The sequence below is a fragment of the Sinocyclocheilus anshuiensis genome, unplaced genomic scaffold, assembly GCF_001515605.1.
Source record: "Sinocyclocheilus anshuiensis isolate Anshui unplaced genomic scaffold, SAMN03320099.WGS_v1.1 scaffold1874, whole genome shotgun sequence".
NCBI classification, from domain to species: Eukaryota; Metazoa; Chordata; class Actinopteri; order Cypriniformes; family Cyprinidae; genus Sinocyclocheilus; species Sinocyclocheilus anshuiensis.
This window is the reverse complement of record NW_015546140.1, coordinates 63672-80856: the sequence shown is the minus strand read 5'-3', so window position 1 is coordinate 80856 and position 17185 is coordinate 63672. Positions and strand designations below refer to the sequence as shown.

The 17185-nt window shown below is 39.0% G+C and overlaps 1 protein-coding gene across 1 annotated transcript in view; it reads left to right on the top strand.

Moving 5' to 3' along the window:
- The window catches only part of LOC107701178 (engulfment and cell motility protein 2-like), a 20451-nt gene extending 16792 nt beyond the window's left edge, over positions 1–3659 (top strand). The window contains exons 8-12 of the mRNA XM_016503146.1: positions 1936–2048; positions 2148–2255; positions 2346–2428; positions 2871–2948; positions 3144–3659. Of these exons, the coding sequence (XP_016358632.1) occupies positions 1936–2048; positions 2148–2255; positions 2346–2428; positions 2871–2948; positions 3144–3344 (583 nt within the window). The 3' untranslated portion in view covers positions 3345–3659. The remainder of the gene's footprint in view (positions 1–1935; positions 2049–2147; positions 2256–2345; positions 2429–2870; positions 2949–3143) is intronic.
- Positions 3660–17185: the final 13526 nt, after the last annotated feature.

The window sequence follows — 17185 nt, the reverse complement described above, 5'->3', positions numbered from 1 at the left end:
GCTCGGATTGATTTGGGCAGGTCATTCCACCAGGAGGGAACAGTTAATGAAAAAGTCAGTGAAAGTGATTTTGTGTCTCTTTGGGATGGCACAATAATACGCCTTTCACTTGCAGAATGCAAGCTTCTAGAGAACACATAACTCTAGCACAGCAGTGATATGAAAAGCCATGTTTCTGAATGACAGAACCTAGTGATGCCATGTAGACAGAGAAGAGAAGTGGTCCAAGAACTGAGCCCTGAGTCACCCCAGTAGTTAGATGTTGCGACTTGGACACCTCACCTCTCCAAGATACCTTGAAGGACCTATCTGAGAGATAGATAATTTATTAATTTCATTTTATTTATTGATAATTTATTCAAGATCAAGAGTCTCCTAATCAGTCAATCATTTAGTTATAAACCACTAATGCACCTGAGGTCTTTTGAAGGAAATTAAACAAAATTATAAGTCTTTATGATTTTTAAAGTTGTGTGGTGGGACCTACAGCTCTTGACCTGTGATTAAAAGCATCAAGTTTCTCATGACAGGGTTTTTGTGGGTCTTAAAAAGGTCTGTCCCTCCACAGTTTAAAGCCTTAAAAAGGTCTTAAATCAGAGCAGAACGTATTAAATTAATTGTCATGGCATTAAATCTTGCATGCACTACAAAAATGATGTTTTTTCTCAGTGGTTTTGTTTTCCAATACAAATATCTTAACATCCTTAAATCAAGATACTAGAGATGCAAAATGAAGAAATCAAGTCTTGTTTTCGGAGAAACTGAACAAAATGAAGCAAGTTTATTCATAAAACGGGAACAAATGTGACCTGTGCTGGCAAAATGAGTCACAAAAATGAGTTATTTTTATTGTTAGACCTTCAAAAATGATGTATGATTTGTTGGAATCGGACGAAAAATGACTGAGCTACAGCCGTTTGAAGTCGATAGAGTCAGCAAAGTCATTTATGAGAAAAATCAAGTTAAAGTTTTCTGAAGGTTCCAAAGCAAAATCACCTGCAACATTGCATCTTTTCCTCCAGTTCTTTTCTTAATAATAATTACTATATTAATAATCACAATATAGCTTTCTTTTTTTTGTTATTATAAAAAAGAACAGATGCAAAAAAAAATGTAAAAATCACTTTAGTGTGTTCATTACAAATAAACTGATTACTGAAACAACAAAAGCAGTTCAATCAATAGCAGCGAGTGATTCCCTCTTTTCTTTTATTGTTAGATTAACATTAATGAGACAGACGGAATATATATTAAGAGCTACTGTAATACACGGATCTAATATAATGTTACACATCAGATGTTTTTCCGCAACAGTTCCCCAAACGTTCACTTAAGACATGTTCTCTGTATACTGTACTGTAATTCTCTGTATATGTATCGGGATCGTGATACAGCGGATCGTGAACGAGCGGAGAAAAGGTACTCCTCTCAGAAAGCATACAAATAAAGATCATTTTAGATGTTTAATTATTATTTGAAGCATTGGGATCGCTAGACGAGGGCTTAATGAACTCATTTTTGTGAAAACCTCAAATTCGACTAAAATCTGCATTTTTTTATTTTATTGCGTTTAGCTCAAAATTAGCCCGTGCGCATTTTGACTCATTTTGCCAGCACGGGTCACAAATATCTGTCAGGGGGTTATGAAAATTACTTTTGAGTTAAGTTGATTTTTCTGAGCTCATTGGCAGATACTTGTTCTTGTTATAATCATAAACTCACTTCATTTTGACCAGTTTCACGGAAAACAAGACTTATCTTCTGTCATTTTGCTTCTCCACTAAATATATCTTGATTTAAGAATCTTTAGACATTTGCTCTGGAAAACAAGACAAACGTACTGAGGAGGAGCGACCAACCAATCCAAATGTTCATATGAGTTTATCGGAGCGTGAGGATCAGCTGGTCTCAAGTGTGTGTCCTCTTGATTGTCAGTGAGCTGCGTGAGCGGATCCAGCCGGAGATTCTGGAGCTGATCAAACAGCAGCGACTCAGTCGTCTGTGTGAGGGAAGCTGCTTTCGCAAACTCGCCAACAGACGGAGACAAGGTGCTCACATCTGCCCAAGACAGCCGCTTCTGCCGTATTAGTCTCTAATGTGAGTTTTCTCTTGTTGGAGTGTCTAATGGTCTTTGGTTCCTCTCACAGAGAAGTTCTGGTTCTGCCGTCTGTCGTTGAATCACAAGGTCCTGCACTACGGAGATCTGGACGAGTCTCCACAGGGCGAAGTGCCGTTTGAACTGCTCACCGATACGAGTGAGTGCACTTATGTGATAGAACACCACTGACTAGTTTTCACATCATGTGTTGCGCGGTGTATTCAAACTTACTGTCACTGACCCACAGTTCCCGTGTCGGACATTAAAGCGGTGCTGACAGGGAAAGACTGTCCACACATGAAGGAGAAGAGCGCGCTCAAACAGAACAAGGTAAAACCACTTACTTCATCTTCGCCAGCGCATTATTGAACAGAACTGATAAAGATTTGACATGAAACTCTTTTTTTAATGTCTTTTTTCAAAGCCTGCCTGCCTGCATAAACAATTAATCACTGACCTAATCATCATTATTAAATAATGCATTTATGAAGCAGACATGTTAATGGTAATATGTGGTAATAAATAGTAATATTGCATGCATATTGATTTAAATATGTTCCTTCAGCCGAGTCTGGTTCCTCTCAGGGTTTTTCTCCTCTTTGAACTAGACTTCTTAAGGAATTGTTTAGTTTGGCTCACTTTTTAAAGCAGTATTATCTGTAAAACTGCTTTGAAACAAAATGCCAAAATACACAAACCATACAGAATATCACACATTCGATTTCTGTTATACATGCATGACTGAGGTGTTTGAATGGTGCTGCGTTTGTAGGAAGTGTTAGAGTTGGCGTTTTCCATCCTCTATGATCCTGATGAGGCTCTCAACTTTGTGGCAACCAACAAATACGAGGTGAGTCTCAAAAACAGCACTTAAGTCACAGTTCTGTCGGACCTGCAAGGGTTCGAGGACAAGTGCGGGACACTACAGGCCTTGAGTCCACAGAGACTACAGTAGACTGTGGTGTTTGAATATGGCATTTTACACTTTATTGGTAAAAATGTGTCATTTGTAGAAAGATGAGTGACGTTTGTTTGTGTGGATCAGTACTGCATCTGGACGGATGGACTGTCTGCGCTCTTGGGGAAGGAGTTGGGCAGTGATCTCACACGAAGTGACCTTGACACATTAATGAGCATGGAAATGAAGCTCCGCCTCCTCGACCTGGAGAACATCACCATCCCTGAGGCTCCTCCCCCTGTGCCCAAAGAGCCCAGCACTTACAACTTCACCTACAACTACGGATGAGGTGTCTGTCCTCTCAGTCAGTGCTTGTGTTTTCTGTGTCGTTCATTCTTCAGAGGTGAAGTGTGTTATTTGTCTGTCACTAAGAGACTTTCCTGCCAGTTGCATGTTGAGAAGCGATCTGTGACAAACATGGGCGAAAGAGCAGAAATGACACACTTCACCTTTATGCTAGTGTATGTGCCTGAACATGAACTAGTCTTGGTTACCAGAGTCCTTTTTCGAATGTTTGAACACAAACGGTTCTTCTGTCTTCAAGTATTTGATTTTAAACGAGAAAAGCAGAAACAGTATCATTGTGTGTTTAGACATTGTAAGGCAGTGGTCGCCAACCCGTCAATCGCGATCGACTGGTAGATCTTTATCACTGTCCCAGTAGATCCCGAAAATAAAAGAAAATCTGAATTCTGAATCAGCTATGATCGGCGCATCACTAATTAAAATACTAAGTAAAAGGCCTCAAATTTGAAGTACAATCTGGGATGTCTTTTTCTATAAATTCTTCAATAGGTAGATCTGGTCTTTCATAAAGGCCGAGGTCAGGGATCTTGGGCCTAAAAAGGTTGGTGACCACTGTTGTAAGGCATCTACTCCCATGTGTGATGTGATGTTAAACGCTTATATGAGTAACTCGACTGAACAGTTAGTAACTCTGAACACCCCACAGATCTGTCTGCAGATAACTAATATTTACTGACGTTTGCTCTTGTCAATAGAAATATATTTTTGTACTTGATGTGCAAGCCACTATGTGGTACGTTGAGAACACAAAGGTTGCATGAACCGGAGGAAGAAAGCAAGCGAGTGCAAGAAGATGGGAGCGTTTTGTGCTGAATTCTGACTCGTAGACTGAACGGGATGCAACATTCAAAAATCACCTCTCTCTACAGTGCTGCAGAAACTGTATGTGATAATAGCCATACGAGTTTGTTGATTTGGACATTTATTTCGTGATTTCTCTGTTACAGTACTCAAAAACATATTTAGCTGGAATATTTACACACGTTTATCTTCTGTCTGTGCGTTCATGTTTGCTTGCCATAATATTAGGTTATTCTGTGTGAAAACAGGAGTGTGATGATTTGATCAGATTTGCTTGATGTTACAGCTGCTAGTTTCTGAATGTTTTAGTGGGCAGGTTTCAGTTTTTGGGTTCAAATATTGAACACATTATAAATATATAGTGCCTTCAGAAAGTATCGATTCCCTTTATATTTCTCATTGCCAAATGGGTCATTTTAATCGTTTTTTTTCTTTGATTTGTGAAAGTTTTGCATTTATTGTTACTGACGTGTGAAAAAACATTTCATCATTAAAATTTGATGGTGTAACAATACTTTCTGAAGGCAACTATATATAAACTATATATTGTACTGCCTTATCACAGTAATGCAATGGATTTGTGTGCAATAATAAAATGTGTTAAAGTCATAGCTTGATATTTTTCATTCATTTGATAAATCATTTGAGCTTAAAAGCAATTGTTGAACTGAAATGAAAATGAAGAGGAGTATGTGATGCACACTTAGTGCTGACCAGTGATGGCTTAGCTTAGCCGTAAAATGAAGGATGCTTTGGGCAGCTGAACAGTCATTGGTCTGTGATAATGTTTATGAATAGGTCAGATGACATCCGTTTTATCTATTATCCAAAACCAGTTTACAACAAGTCTTGTCTGGTACCCAAAACTGCATTAACTAAAGTCTACTATCAGCCTGAAACAACAACATAAAACCCTGAAATTGCTATATTCCCTCTTATAGCAGGTAAAGCAAGAGCAAGGCAAATAATAATACAATAATAAGAAATTAATACATTAAATTAAACATTTAATAATTATCTTTCAACATAAGCATAAAGTAGCACTCTTGTGAACATTTGTAATTAATATCCACCTGAAATGTTGCAAAACAGAACAATTAAACAATCAAATATTTATTTTTTTATAATGTATTTTAACATAAAAAATTGAGATCTATCCTGTCAGATGTTGGTGACATTTTACACGTGACCAGTCTATCGCCGGAACTAGAGTCACCAGTGTGTAGTGAGGTACGGTCCTTACTGTCTTTACCAGTGCCTGAGTGTCACCGAGTGCTGAGGCAAATGGTATGTAAAAGCCATCAACGCTCTGCTGGTTCCAAAGCTGAAAAGTTACAAACTTCCACTGGCATTAAAATCAGCACACAAACTGTGTGGCGGGAGACTCATGGAACAGGTTTTCATGACTGAGCAGCTGCTTGCAAGTCACCAAGTACAATGCCATGCGTGGGATGGAGTGAGTAAAGCACGCAGACACTGGACTCTGGAGCTGTGGAAACCTGCTCTGCGGAGTGACCAGTCACACAGTCTGATGGGTGACTCTGGGATTGGCAGATTCCAGGAGAACGTTACCTGCCTGACTGCATTGGCACAGGTGTTTGGTGAAGTTTGTTGGAGGAGGGATAATGGTATGGGGCTGTTTTCAGGGGTGTGACTTACTTCCAGAGAATAGGAATCTTAATGCTTTAGCATACCAAGACATTTTGTGGGAACAGTTTGGGGAAGTCCCTTTTCTGTTCCAGCATATGCACAAATCAATGTTTGGTGTGGAAGAACTCGACTTGCTGCACAGATCTCAGACCCCATCCAACACCTTTGGGATGAACTGGAACGGAGATCCCGAACCAGGCCTTCTCATCCAACATCAGTATCTGACCTCACAAATGCTCTACTGCATGAATGTGCAAAAATCCCACAGAAACACTCCATCTCATGTAAAGTTTTCCCAGAAGAGTTGAAGCTGTTAAAGTGGCAAAGCAGGACCAACTCCATATTAATGTCTATGTATTTAGAATACAATGTCATTAAAGTCCCTGTTGGTGTAAGGTCAGGTGTCCCAATACTTTTGTCTATATAGTTCACAGATCTATATATCTGACTATCTGTAATGCGTATATTTCTTTAATAGATTTTTATTTAACTAGTATTTATGATTACATACATATGCAATTGCTATAGGGACACATAAAACTGTGCCTTTGGTTTGGGTGTGACAGCGCTGCTGCCCTCAAGCAAACACATGAAGTCAGCAGTAAGTTAGTCTACTAGGCCCTGCTGCCGGGGTGTGACAGGCTGGTTATTCTCTCTATTTAAATTAGCTTTATTGGTTTCTAGTTTGTACTATTAGATGTTAATCACTGTTAACACCTGCTATAAACCTTAATACACCATATAAGTAGACCCTATTTGGGTCTATGTTTGATTAGGGTTGGAGCTGAACTTTGCAGGACAACGATCGCCAGGAGCAGGGTTGGGCACCCCTGAACTAAACTATAGCTGTCAGAATTTTGGACTATTCTGTGTGTGTTTTTTCCCCTGTGACCCAGTTTCTTCCTCATGTTGATTGTGTTAATTTGATTCCAGGTGTGTTTCGTTCCTCCCCAATTATCCTGCCTTTAAAAGCCCTAGTCCTTTCAGTTCTTGTTGGTCGGGTCTACTTGTTGAATGTCCTCCTTGTTCTTGGTTTTCCTGTGGATTATTAAAGACTGTGTTATTCAAGTACTCCTAGTTTCCTCATTCCTTGCTCCCCGAGTGGATTGTGACAATAGCTGAACTTTAGTGAGGAGACATTGTTCCTCTTAGCATAATGGAAAAAAAAAGATAATAAAATTAATTTTATTTCATTACAGATAGCCTAGAATACATGCAAAGAGCGCTCCCTTTATAATTTCAAATGCACTGAGCCTGTCACTCACCTCAGTTCATCGGTTCAATGGATGTGTCTGTGATTAGCTACACTGCTCAACACTGCAAACATTGTAAATAGAAACATCTGATGCTTTTGAAGTTTGAAGTATTGGAAGTTTGCCAAATATGTTATTATTACAGTTTGAACTAAGGGTGCTCTTGTTTTTTTTGTGAGTGTTTAGCTCTCTAAACTGGGCGTGACACGACAAACTGCTTTCCATGTGGATTTAATATGGAATGTTACTTAAATACGGGGACAGTTGCCAATCCTACTTTTCCTAATTATATTCTTACTTTGGCCATGCATTAAATGCACGTCCTTGAAAGAGTGCAGTTTGCTGACATATTTACACTAACTTCTCAGGTAATGTCCGTGGTATGATGACAACGACAGTGATTAGCCTTCATCAAGTAAGGGATAATGTACATCCAGCCGGTTATCTCAGAATAAACCCTGACAGGGTGATCAAGGCAATATAAGATTTAAGACGAAAATGTTTTAAAACCTTACCAGTTTGTTAGTTCTCTTATAATCCATTACAGCGTACTAAACAAATCGAAGAAAAATGGCAGCAGCTGCGTTTGTATGAAACGAGAGCGAGTCCGCGATACCAGGATGACATAATTAAATAATTGTACACCATTTTGAATCGAGTTTTAATATTTTATTAGCTAAACAAACGCAAAGCTTCCACCAAGTAAAAATAGTTAAAGCAAGAGTACAGCGTCGACTGCTGTTACCAGGATGAGCCTGTGTTATTAGCTTTTACCGGTTGCTATCGAGGGATAGCATACCTCGGAATGTCGCGACTGACTAATCAGAATCAAGTATTCCACAGAGCCACAGAACTAGGAACAATTCAGTTGCGCCCCTACTAAATTCTACATATTTGGGAAAAAAAAATAAAATAATAAAAGTTTCCAAAGTCTAATGTAGTCTGGGATAGATCACGCTATCTGCCTCAGGCAACGGCAGCACGGTGCATGAGTTAAATTAACATTTCTTCACTTTAATACATAACATGTATAACATGAATGTACATCAGAGGATATGTTGAAAAATAAAGTACAACTTACAATCACGATTCATTTCTGTGCCTATAAGCCGTTTAATATATATATATATATATATATATATACATATACATACATACATACATATACACACATACACATATACATCATAATCACTAAATTAATCAGCTTTTTACATTAAAAAAGTTCACAATGTAGCCTAATAAGCCTAATTTTCTTATTTTACATAAAACTGTTATTATGTTTTGTGCTCAAATGTATTATATTGTAAACATTATTTTAAAGTCCCCCTGTAGTGAAAATCAAGTTTTTTTATGTTGTTTATTTGTCTATGTGGTGTTTTAAATATGCTTTTAGACACACCATGTGCCAATCCATTGATCAACACCATTGCTGAGTATTTTCTCCTTAAAAGTGTAGTTTCGCAATGGCACTCCCAGAAATGTGGTTTGAAACAGCCCTAGGTTTGCTACGTCACAAACCAATAACCAATCACGTCAAGGGATCGATTCCTATCACAAGCATGCAAAATATACCAATACCAGCACAAAACCAAAAATAAATTAGACCAAAAAACCCATGACGTGGTTTAAAGTGAATTTAGAACCGCTAACTTGCATTATAACCCGCGGCAACAGTGTAAAAGTAGCCCGGAGTCAGACGCACCCCTCCCCCATCGGCGTCTGCACTTCACATGCGTATGTATGCTCGCGGGCGCGAATTAAGAATCACAAACGGCTATATTTGAGTGTTCAAGGCATTTTGAGGACACAACATCGTCAAGTAAGTAACGTTAACGAATATTACAGTATTCACTGTAGTTGTCCGCTAGTAAAAGCATAGTTTTATCAGTCATTATCCGTGTATGCCATTGTTTTGCGTTTACTACATTTCAATGAATCAGGAGGCGTTGGCTGATGTGAGTGAGTGGAGGCGGGGCTAATTTGCATATTCATAGATCAGCATATAGTAAATGAGTCAAGGGTTTTGAGTTACATTCAAGCTATTTTAAGGCATGAGAAAATTATTTTCACAAGAAAAAACATTTAAATATGTCATTTTGATTATCAAAGATAAGTTTTAAGGGATAAAATATTTTACTACAGGGGGACTTTAAATTATGTGCTGGTTTTACCTTATGAACTGTGATTACATTATAATTTGTTACAGTTTGTTCATAATGTAATACATTTCTCATACAATAACCTATTACATTATGTGAAAAATTGTTATTACATTGAAAAATTATTATTACATTATGAGCTCAAGATTTTATTACATTTTGAGAAAATTATTACATTATGAACATTTTATTACAATAATTATGTAATATTTATTACATTATGTGCCGTTTTTACATTATGTGCAGTTATTATATTATGAGTTGCTACAGGTGCTGATACTAGCACAAGTCACTGACTGCTAGTGTATGAGCAGATGCCAGAATAAAATACAATTTTTGTGACTTGCAATGCATTTTTAATTTTATTTATTTTTTGTTAGGAAATTAACGTTATAATTGTCCCAGCTATTCAAAACTGGGATTGCTATACCAGAAAAAAAGGGGGGACCAGTATCTTTGCAAAGGGTCTAATTGGTTATTGGGTGTAAGTTCTGCAGTAAACGCAAAAAGGCCCAAAACGGTCTAAATTCCTTTTCCAAATGTGTATTAAACCATTTTCACTCCATAGTTACAAGCAACAATTTATAAAGCACCAACAAACAACCTCACCCAGGGCTGACAAAAAGAATAAAAATAAGCAATGAAACAACATCCAGTGGAAACGTGCAAAGGCTTGAATACGAAATGTCCCATAATCTGTAGATTAGCCAAACCAGTACAGGTCAATGGTTGTAGTGCATGAATAAATCAACTGTCTTATCTGATGATTAGATGATTTCTGTATTGTGGAAGTCCTTGAAGTAGGGGGCCAGGAACGCTTTGGGTATAATCTTTGAGCAGTTGCAATAATGCACTCAAAAGAACTCCACAGTTGTGCATGCACACAGCAACATGGTTGTAAAAATGCTAGCCTCCGCATGTATTGCGACAATTAAGCACAAGAAGAGGCAAAACAAGAAAAATCCTAGTTGAACAGCAAACAAAATGTTTCTCAAACCAGGATTGTTTGTAGCACAGCAAGAAACCATGTGGAGTTCAAACCGAGTCTCCCTCTCACTCTACTGCTTCCTTCCTTTATACAGAAATGGTAGAGCTACTAGGGCCACCTAATGGTCCGGAAGAACATAGCATGCCAAAATAATACAAAATGAACCTTGTGACAGGCTATGACTGTTGCAACGTCAATAATGTTCATCAAAGAGACTGCATCTCATTCTTCATCAGAATCACCATAAAATTACAAAGGACTGGACAAACAAAGGGTGTTTTACCAGTACTAACTCTGCTATTGTCACGGAGTGACAGAGACGTGAGACGTGCAGATCCAAGTGCGAAGCTTTATTAACCGACATGGTCAGAAACAGGCAAGAGTCAGACAATGGCAACAGGTATATAGAAGGCAAGACACAAGAATATTCCTAGGGCTAGCGTGGGTCTACGATCGGCGAACAGAATCAACAGGGCGAGAGGGATAAATCCAGGTACAAGGCAAAGGTCCAGGCAGGGGCAAACAGTATCCGAATAGGGCAAGATGAGAAGGGGAATCCGAGATACACAGGCAAAGATCAGGACACGAAAAAACAGACAAGGCAAGACTAAGATAAGGCTATGAAAAACTAGACAGGCTCCGTAGAGTAGCTATCGCTATGAGAGTGATAAACGCTATTAAAATACTCGGCCGTTTGAAAGCGATCAGAGTGAGTGTTATATAGTGAATGTGTGATTGGTTACAGCTGTGTGCAATCAGTGCTGTGTGTAATCAGTGCAACGGATGATGGGATATGTAGTCCGGGATGACATGTTAGCCCTGCCCCCCAATGAGCGGCTTCCAGACACTCCAAACACTTTACGATTCAGGAGGGCGGTGGAGCGGAGGCCGGAACAGGGGGAGGGATGTAGGGCCAGGCCCACGTGGAAGTGGAGAGACCGGGGACTGAGGCAGGACCGCCGGAGCAGAGAGCCAGGGCGGAGCCGGCAGTACAGGTGGAGCTGAAGACCACCAGAGCAGGACAGAAGACCACCCTTGACTCATGAAGATCAGGTGTGACGTGACTTGACTCATGAAGATCAGCTGTGACTTGACTTGACTCATGATAATAAACTGTGAGTTGACTTGGTTCATGAAGATGAGTTGTGAATTGACTTGACTCAGGAAGATCAGCTATGACTTGACTTGACTAATGAAGATCAGCTGTGACTTGACTTGACTCATGAAGATCAGTTGTGACATGACTTGACTTATGACAATAAAATGTGACTGTGACTTGACTTGGTTCATGTAGATAAGCTGTGACTTGACTTGCCTCATGACGATCAACTGTGATTTTACTTGATTCATGACATAACGGGGCGCTGTTGTGTCCGCCTTTTTGCGATCAGGCTCCGCTGTCGCCGCCATTTTGTGAGCGTGCTCTAGTGTGGCCGCCATTACACGAGTGAGTGCGGGGTCGCGTTCCTCTGCAATACCCACAGTGAACGCTGAACCAACAGATAATAGAGCATAGTCCGTAAAATCACTTAGAGACCAACGAGGACCCTCATGAATCACTCGTGATTTTACAGGCTGGTTAAGGCCATCACAGAAGAAGTCAATTAACATGCAGTCCAGTAATTCTGAGCCATTAGCCAAAGCCAAATATTCTGCAATGTAACCCTCAAGTGATCGTGTGCCCTGCTTGAGAGCTAGTAGCAGAATCGCTGTGTTCATACCTGGCCAATGTCCTTTGGAAAAGCCGCTGGATCCTTGTGTGGCCGAGTATTCTGTCACGGAGTGACTGAGACGTGAGACATAGCTATAAGTGCTATAAAAGGCATATTTCCATTTTAGTTCAAAACTTTGGAACCATGAGGGCTAAAATCAAATCCCTTTTCCTCTGAATCCTTGAGACAGTCCCTACCATTACACCATTCTGAATTTTCTGAAAAACCCATTTTTCCAAATTCTCCCAGGCCATTGCTTTACATTTGGCACACATCTCAAGACCCTAATGACAAAAAGCCTGACTTTTTCACCTATATCTGCTCAATGCAATGTCCAAACTTAGCAAGACTTGATATACTTTATCTGAACTAATTTAATTTCTGTGTATTAATTTATGATTAGACAAAATGCTTAATGTGATGCATGTGCATGCAAAAGAGCATGATTATGTGTTAATATGGATTATTAAAGCTACTAAAGTAATTCAGGTAAGAGCAGTAATGCTTTTGGTCAATATTTTTGTTTGTTTACATGATCCAGACCCCTGATGTTGGTCTACCCAGTAAACACAATTTTTTTCACAAGGTTGTATTTTGAGTGCAATTATGTAATGTTGTAGAGTAACATTTTAAAGGCGACCTATTATGACTTTTTACAAGATGTAAAATAAGTCTCTGATGTCCCCAGAGTGTGTATGTGAAGTTTTAGCTCAAAATACCCCACAGATACTTTTTTATAGCTTGTTGAAATTGCCACTTTTAGGGTATGAGCCAAAACGCGCCCTTTTGTGTTTGTCCCTTTAAATGCAAATGAGCTGGTGCTCCCGTCTCCCTTTTCAGAAGAGGGCGGAGCTTCGAGAGCTCATGCTCCCCGGATACATGTGTTACACCAAATTCTGTGACCATCGTATTCTGTGACCCTAGTAGGCGCTGTTGTCACTGTTTGGCTTAAACTTGATCACACAGGCGGATTAGGTACGCAAACAGTGTAACTTCAAACATAGGTGAGATTTGGAGAACATCAAAGTCTTTCTGTGTGAAAGAATTTCCCTTATATATATATATACACTGAACAAAATTATAAACACAACACTTTTGTTTTTGCCCCCATTTTTCATGAGCTGAACTCAAAGATCTAAGACTTTTTCTATGTACACAAAAGGCCTATTTCTCTCAAATATTGTTCACAAATCTGTCTAAATCTGTGTTAGTGAGCACTTCTCCTTTGCCGAGATAATCCATCCACCTCACAGGTGTGGCATATCAAGATGCTGATTAGACAGCATGATTATTGCACAGGTTTGCCTTAGGCTGGCCACAATAAAAGGCCACTCTAAAATGTGCAGTTTTACTGTATTGGGGGGTCCGGGGGGGGGTCCGAAAACCAGTCAGTATCTATTTTTGAGTCATAATTATTTGCATGTATTAGGTTTTGCATTTGGATATATATTTAGGCATTATTAAAGACTATTTTTTGTCAAAGTTTGTTTGTTTTTCCCCCCGAAATGTTCATCTGAAGTGACCATTTTTGCATTATTATTACAGTCAAATCTGTACAGAAAAAGAGATTTGGAGAACATCAAAGTCTTTCTGTGTGAAAGAATTTCCCTTATATATATATATACACTGAACAAAATTATAAACACAACACTTTTGTTTTTGCCCCCATTTTTCATGAGCTGAACTCAAAGATCTAAGACTTTTTCTATGTACACAAAAGGCCTATTTCTCTCAAATATTGTTCACAAATCTGTCTAAATCTGTGTTAGTGAGCACTTCTCCTTTGCCGAGATAATCCATCCACCTCACAGGTGTGGCATATCAAGATGCTGATTAGACAGCATGATTATTGCACAGGTTTGCCTTAGGCTGGCCACAATAAAAGGCCACTCTAAAATGTGCAGTTTTACTGTATTGGGGGGTCCGGGGGGGGGTCCGAAAACCAGTCAGTATCTATTTTTGAGTCATAATTATTTGCATGTATTAGGTTTTGCATTTGGATATATATTTAGGCATTATTAAAGACTACTTTTTGTCAAAGTTTGTTTGTTTTCCCCCTGAATGTGACCATCTGAAGTGACCATTTTTGCATTATTATTACAGTCAAATCTGGACAGAAAAAGCACGGTAAAAAGGCTTTACATTGCTAAAGCTGACAGCGCAGTGATTGACAGCGTGCTTGTAAAATAGCATCGGTCATTGTCAGACACAGTACATTCAGTAATGTACATTACTCTATGTGCTGGGGGGAAATATGAACTAATCAAAGCAAATATGATCTAATTGAAGACTGTAACTGTATGTAGATAACCAGGTCGTGTAATGATTGGGCTAAATCAATTAAACTTTCCACGAGTATCCTGATAACGATGATGATTGATGATAATGATGAGGATATCATTCGTCTGTGCTATTCCTAAGAAATAATCTCAACAATGTAGTGTAGCAGCAGATAAATACTGATAAAATAATAAAAAAACAAATCTTTGTATATCATTTTATATCATTAAAATGAAATAGGAAGCCGCTAACAGATACTGACATCCACATTGACAACACTGACGCCTTCACTTCCAGGTCAAGAAGCTGTCAATCAAAAACTCAGTAGCCAATGAGAACACACCGCTGCTAGCCCCGCCCCACAAGATATTTGTGCCAGAATGGTGAATGAAAACTTTAGAAGTGTAAATGAAAACTCTGGAAGCGCATTTATAAGTACAGATCAGCGAATGAAAAAGGAGAAAACAGCTGCAAAACATGCATTGTATTAAAAACGAAGTCAAAGATGTTGCCTACATTTTATTTATTTATTTTTTCAGGTTCAAATACATTTTATTCAGTTTCAATTGATATATTCATAAGTTTCTTGAAATATTACATTCATTTTAATTGGCACAGAGGTAATTCCATAGAAAACTGGAGGCGGCCAATTCAAACCAGCAGAGATTCGGCTACATAAGGAGTTTGTTGTGATGTTGGGTGCCAGAATCGACGGAGTACAGGCTCCAATTTGAAATTTTATCGCATACCTGCTGCCATTACCAGACAAAAAAACGACGACAGCTGTGGTTAAAAATGCAATAAAATGAGTGGACCGGAGAGAAACAATCGTCAAAAATGCTCGCATTTGTAAAGCACACTTCTTATCATAAAAGATTAAATAAAGTATTGTCTTTTGTTGTTATGGATTATGGTTTCTGTTACGCGTCTAAAGATTTCTTATGCATCTCACAACATGCAAGAGTAGCCTATGTCATGTATGCAAGTCTGTGTGCATGTGTGTAAAACAACAAACTGACTATTTATATGCTTAATCATCTGTAATTGTAAATACATTGTGATTGATTGTGGCTGGAATTTTTTAGAACTTGGTAAGAAAGAATAATGAAATACAGAAAGTTGAAAATTTGCAGTTTCTGGATTTCTTGTTTCAAGAAAATATTCACATCTTACTTTAAGTAAGAGTAAAATTAATGTAAAGGTACTGTAATGTCACTGTAAACTTACATCATTTACAGGAGGCATACTTTAACCCCCTGAGGTCTAAGGGTGTTTTGGGGGCCTGGAGAAGTTTTGACATGCCCTGACATTTGTGCTTTTTTCAGTTGCTTATACACATATTAATGGCTAAAGTCTAATAACACTGTAATCAGCACAAACGGGGCTACAATAATATGTGAGCAGCATGTATGTACATGATTGTGTTTTTGAGAAAGCAATGTTAATGCGTGGTTAGTGAAAAACTAACATTTTTAAATCACTTGAATAAGGCCATAAAACACAAGACTTTTGAGAACTGGATCTTGTAGCCTAGAGTTTTTGCTGTGAATGTGAAAATTATCCTGTTCACTCATTCACAGAAAACAATATATTGATTTAAATTTTCTAAGTCACTTTTTGTCTAGAAAGCCTGTATGCGAGGAGGCGTGAATGATCATGAATAATAGTGTGATTCACACCTGAGAAGACAAAGGCCCACATAATGAGCTGCATTATGAGCCTTTCAGTCAGTTGTGTGACTGAGAGGGAAGAGTTACAAGAAAGAATGTGAGGACAAAATAAATGTATATATTTTTTGTTTGTAGTTTATTTAGAATATATTCAACTATCACACAAAATAACTTGAGACTCCCTTGTAAGTGCAGTTAAACAGTTTATTAGGAACAAACAAACAAATAAAGAACACAAGAGTCAAGACGCCATGGGTGCAATATCCAAAATATCCAAAGCATTGGCAGGAAACTGGAACACAGGAAAACAGGAGACAACAGAAACTGCACGAGAAAACAAATGGACGTGACTAACACAATGATCGGACAAAGACAGAACAAACATGGTGACAGTACATATATAGGCTACATTACCAGTCAAAAGTTTTTAAACAGTAAGATTTGTAATTTTTAAAGAAGTCTCTTCTGCTCACCAAGCCTGCATTTATTTGATCCAAAGTACAGCAAAAACAGTAACATTTTTAAATATTTTTACTATTCAAAATAACGGTTTTCTATTTAAATATATTATAAAATATAATTTATTCCTGTGAATATCAAAGCTGAATTTTTATGAATATGAAACTAAACAGAGGTACAGCTTAATTGGTGATGCAGGTGCAGGTGATCAGAATTCGGGTGATTGGGATCTGGTGTGTGTCGGAGGAGGTGACTGTGCTGACGTGAGTGATTGCGATGATTTCCTGACATTACCCCCTCCTCCAGGGGCGGCTCCTGACACCCCCATGCGGCGACGAGGGCGACCGCGACACAGGACCTCTCCTCCGGTTCGTATCCTTCCCAGTCAATAAGATATTGTAACCGGCCGCCCTGTCGCCGCGAATTCAGGATTTATTTCACCTGGTACACCGAGGGCTGATCCAGACCCTCAGGAGGAGGGGGTGCTTCTGGCTCGGTGGATCTGGATGAGGAGGAAGAACAAGGTTTGAGGAGTGAGACGTGAAATGAGGGGTGAATTTTGTACCTGGGTGGAAGTTGCAGAAGGTAGGTGACTTGGTTGATCTGCCTCTGTATTGGGAACGGACCAATATAGCGGGGACTCAGCTTTTTACAGGGCAGGCGGAGGCGCAGATCCCGGGTGGACAGCCAAACCAGCTCTCCAGGCTGGTAGGTGGGAGTAGCGGTACGCTGGGCATCTGTGAAGAACTTATGCCTCCGCATTGCTTGTTGGAGCTGGACGTGAGCCGAGTCCCACACTCTCTCGCTCTCTCGAAACCAGTAGTCCACAGCTGGAACCTCCGAGGGCT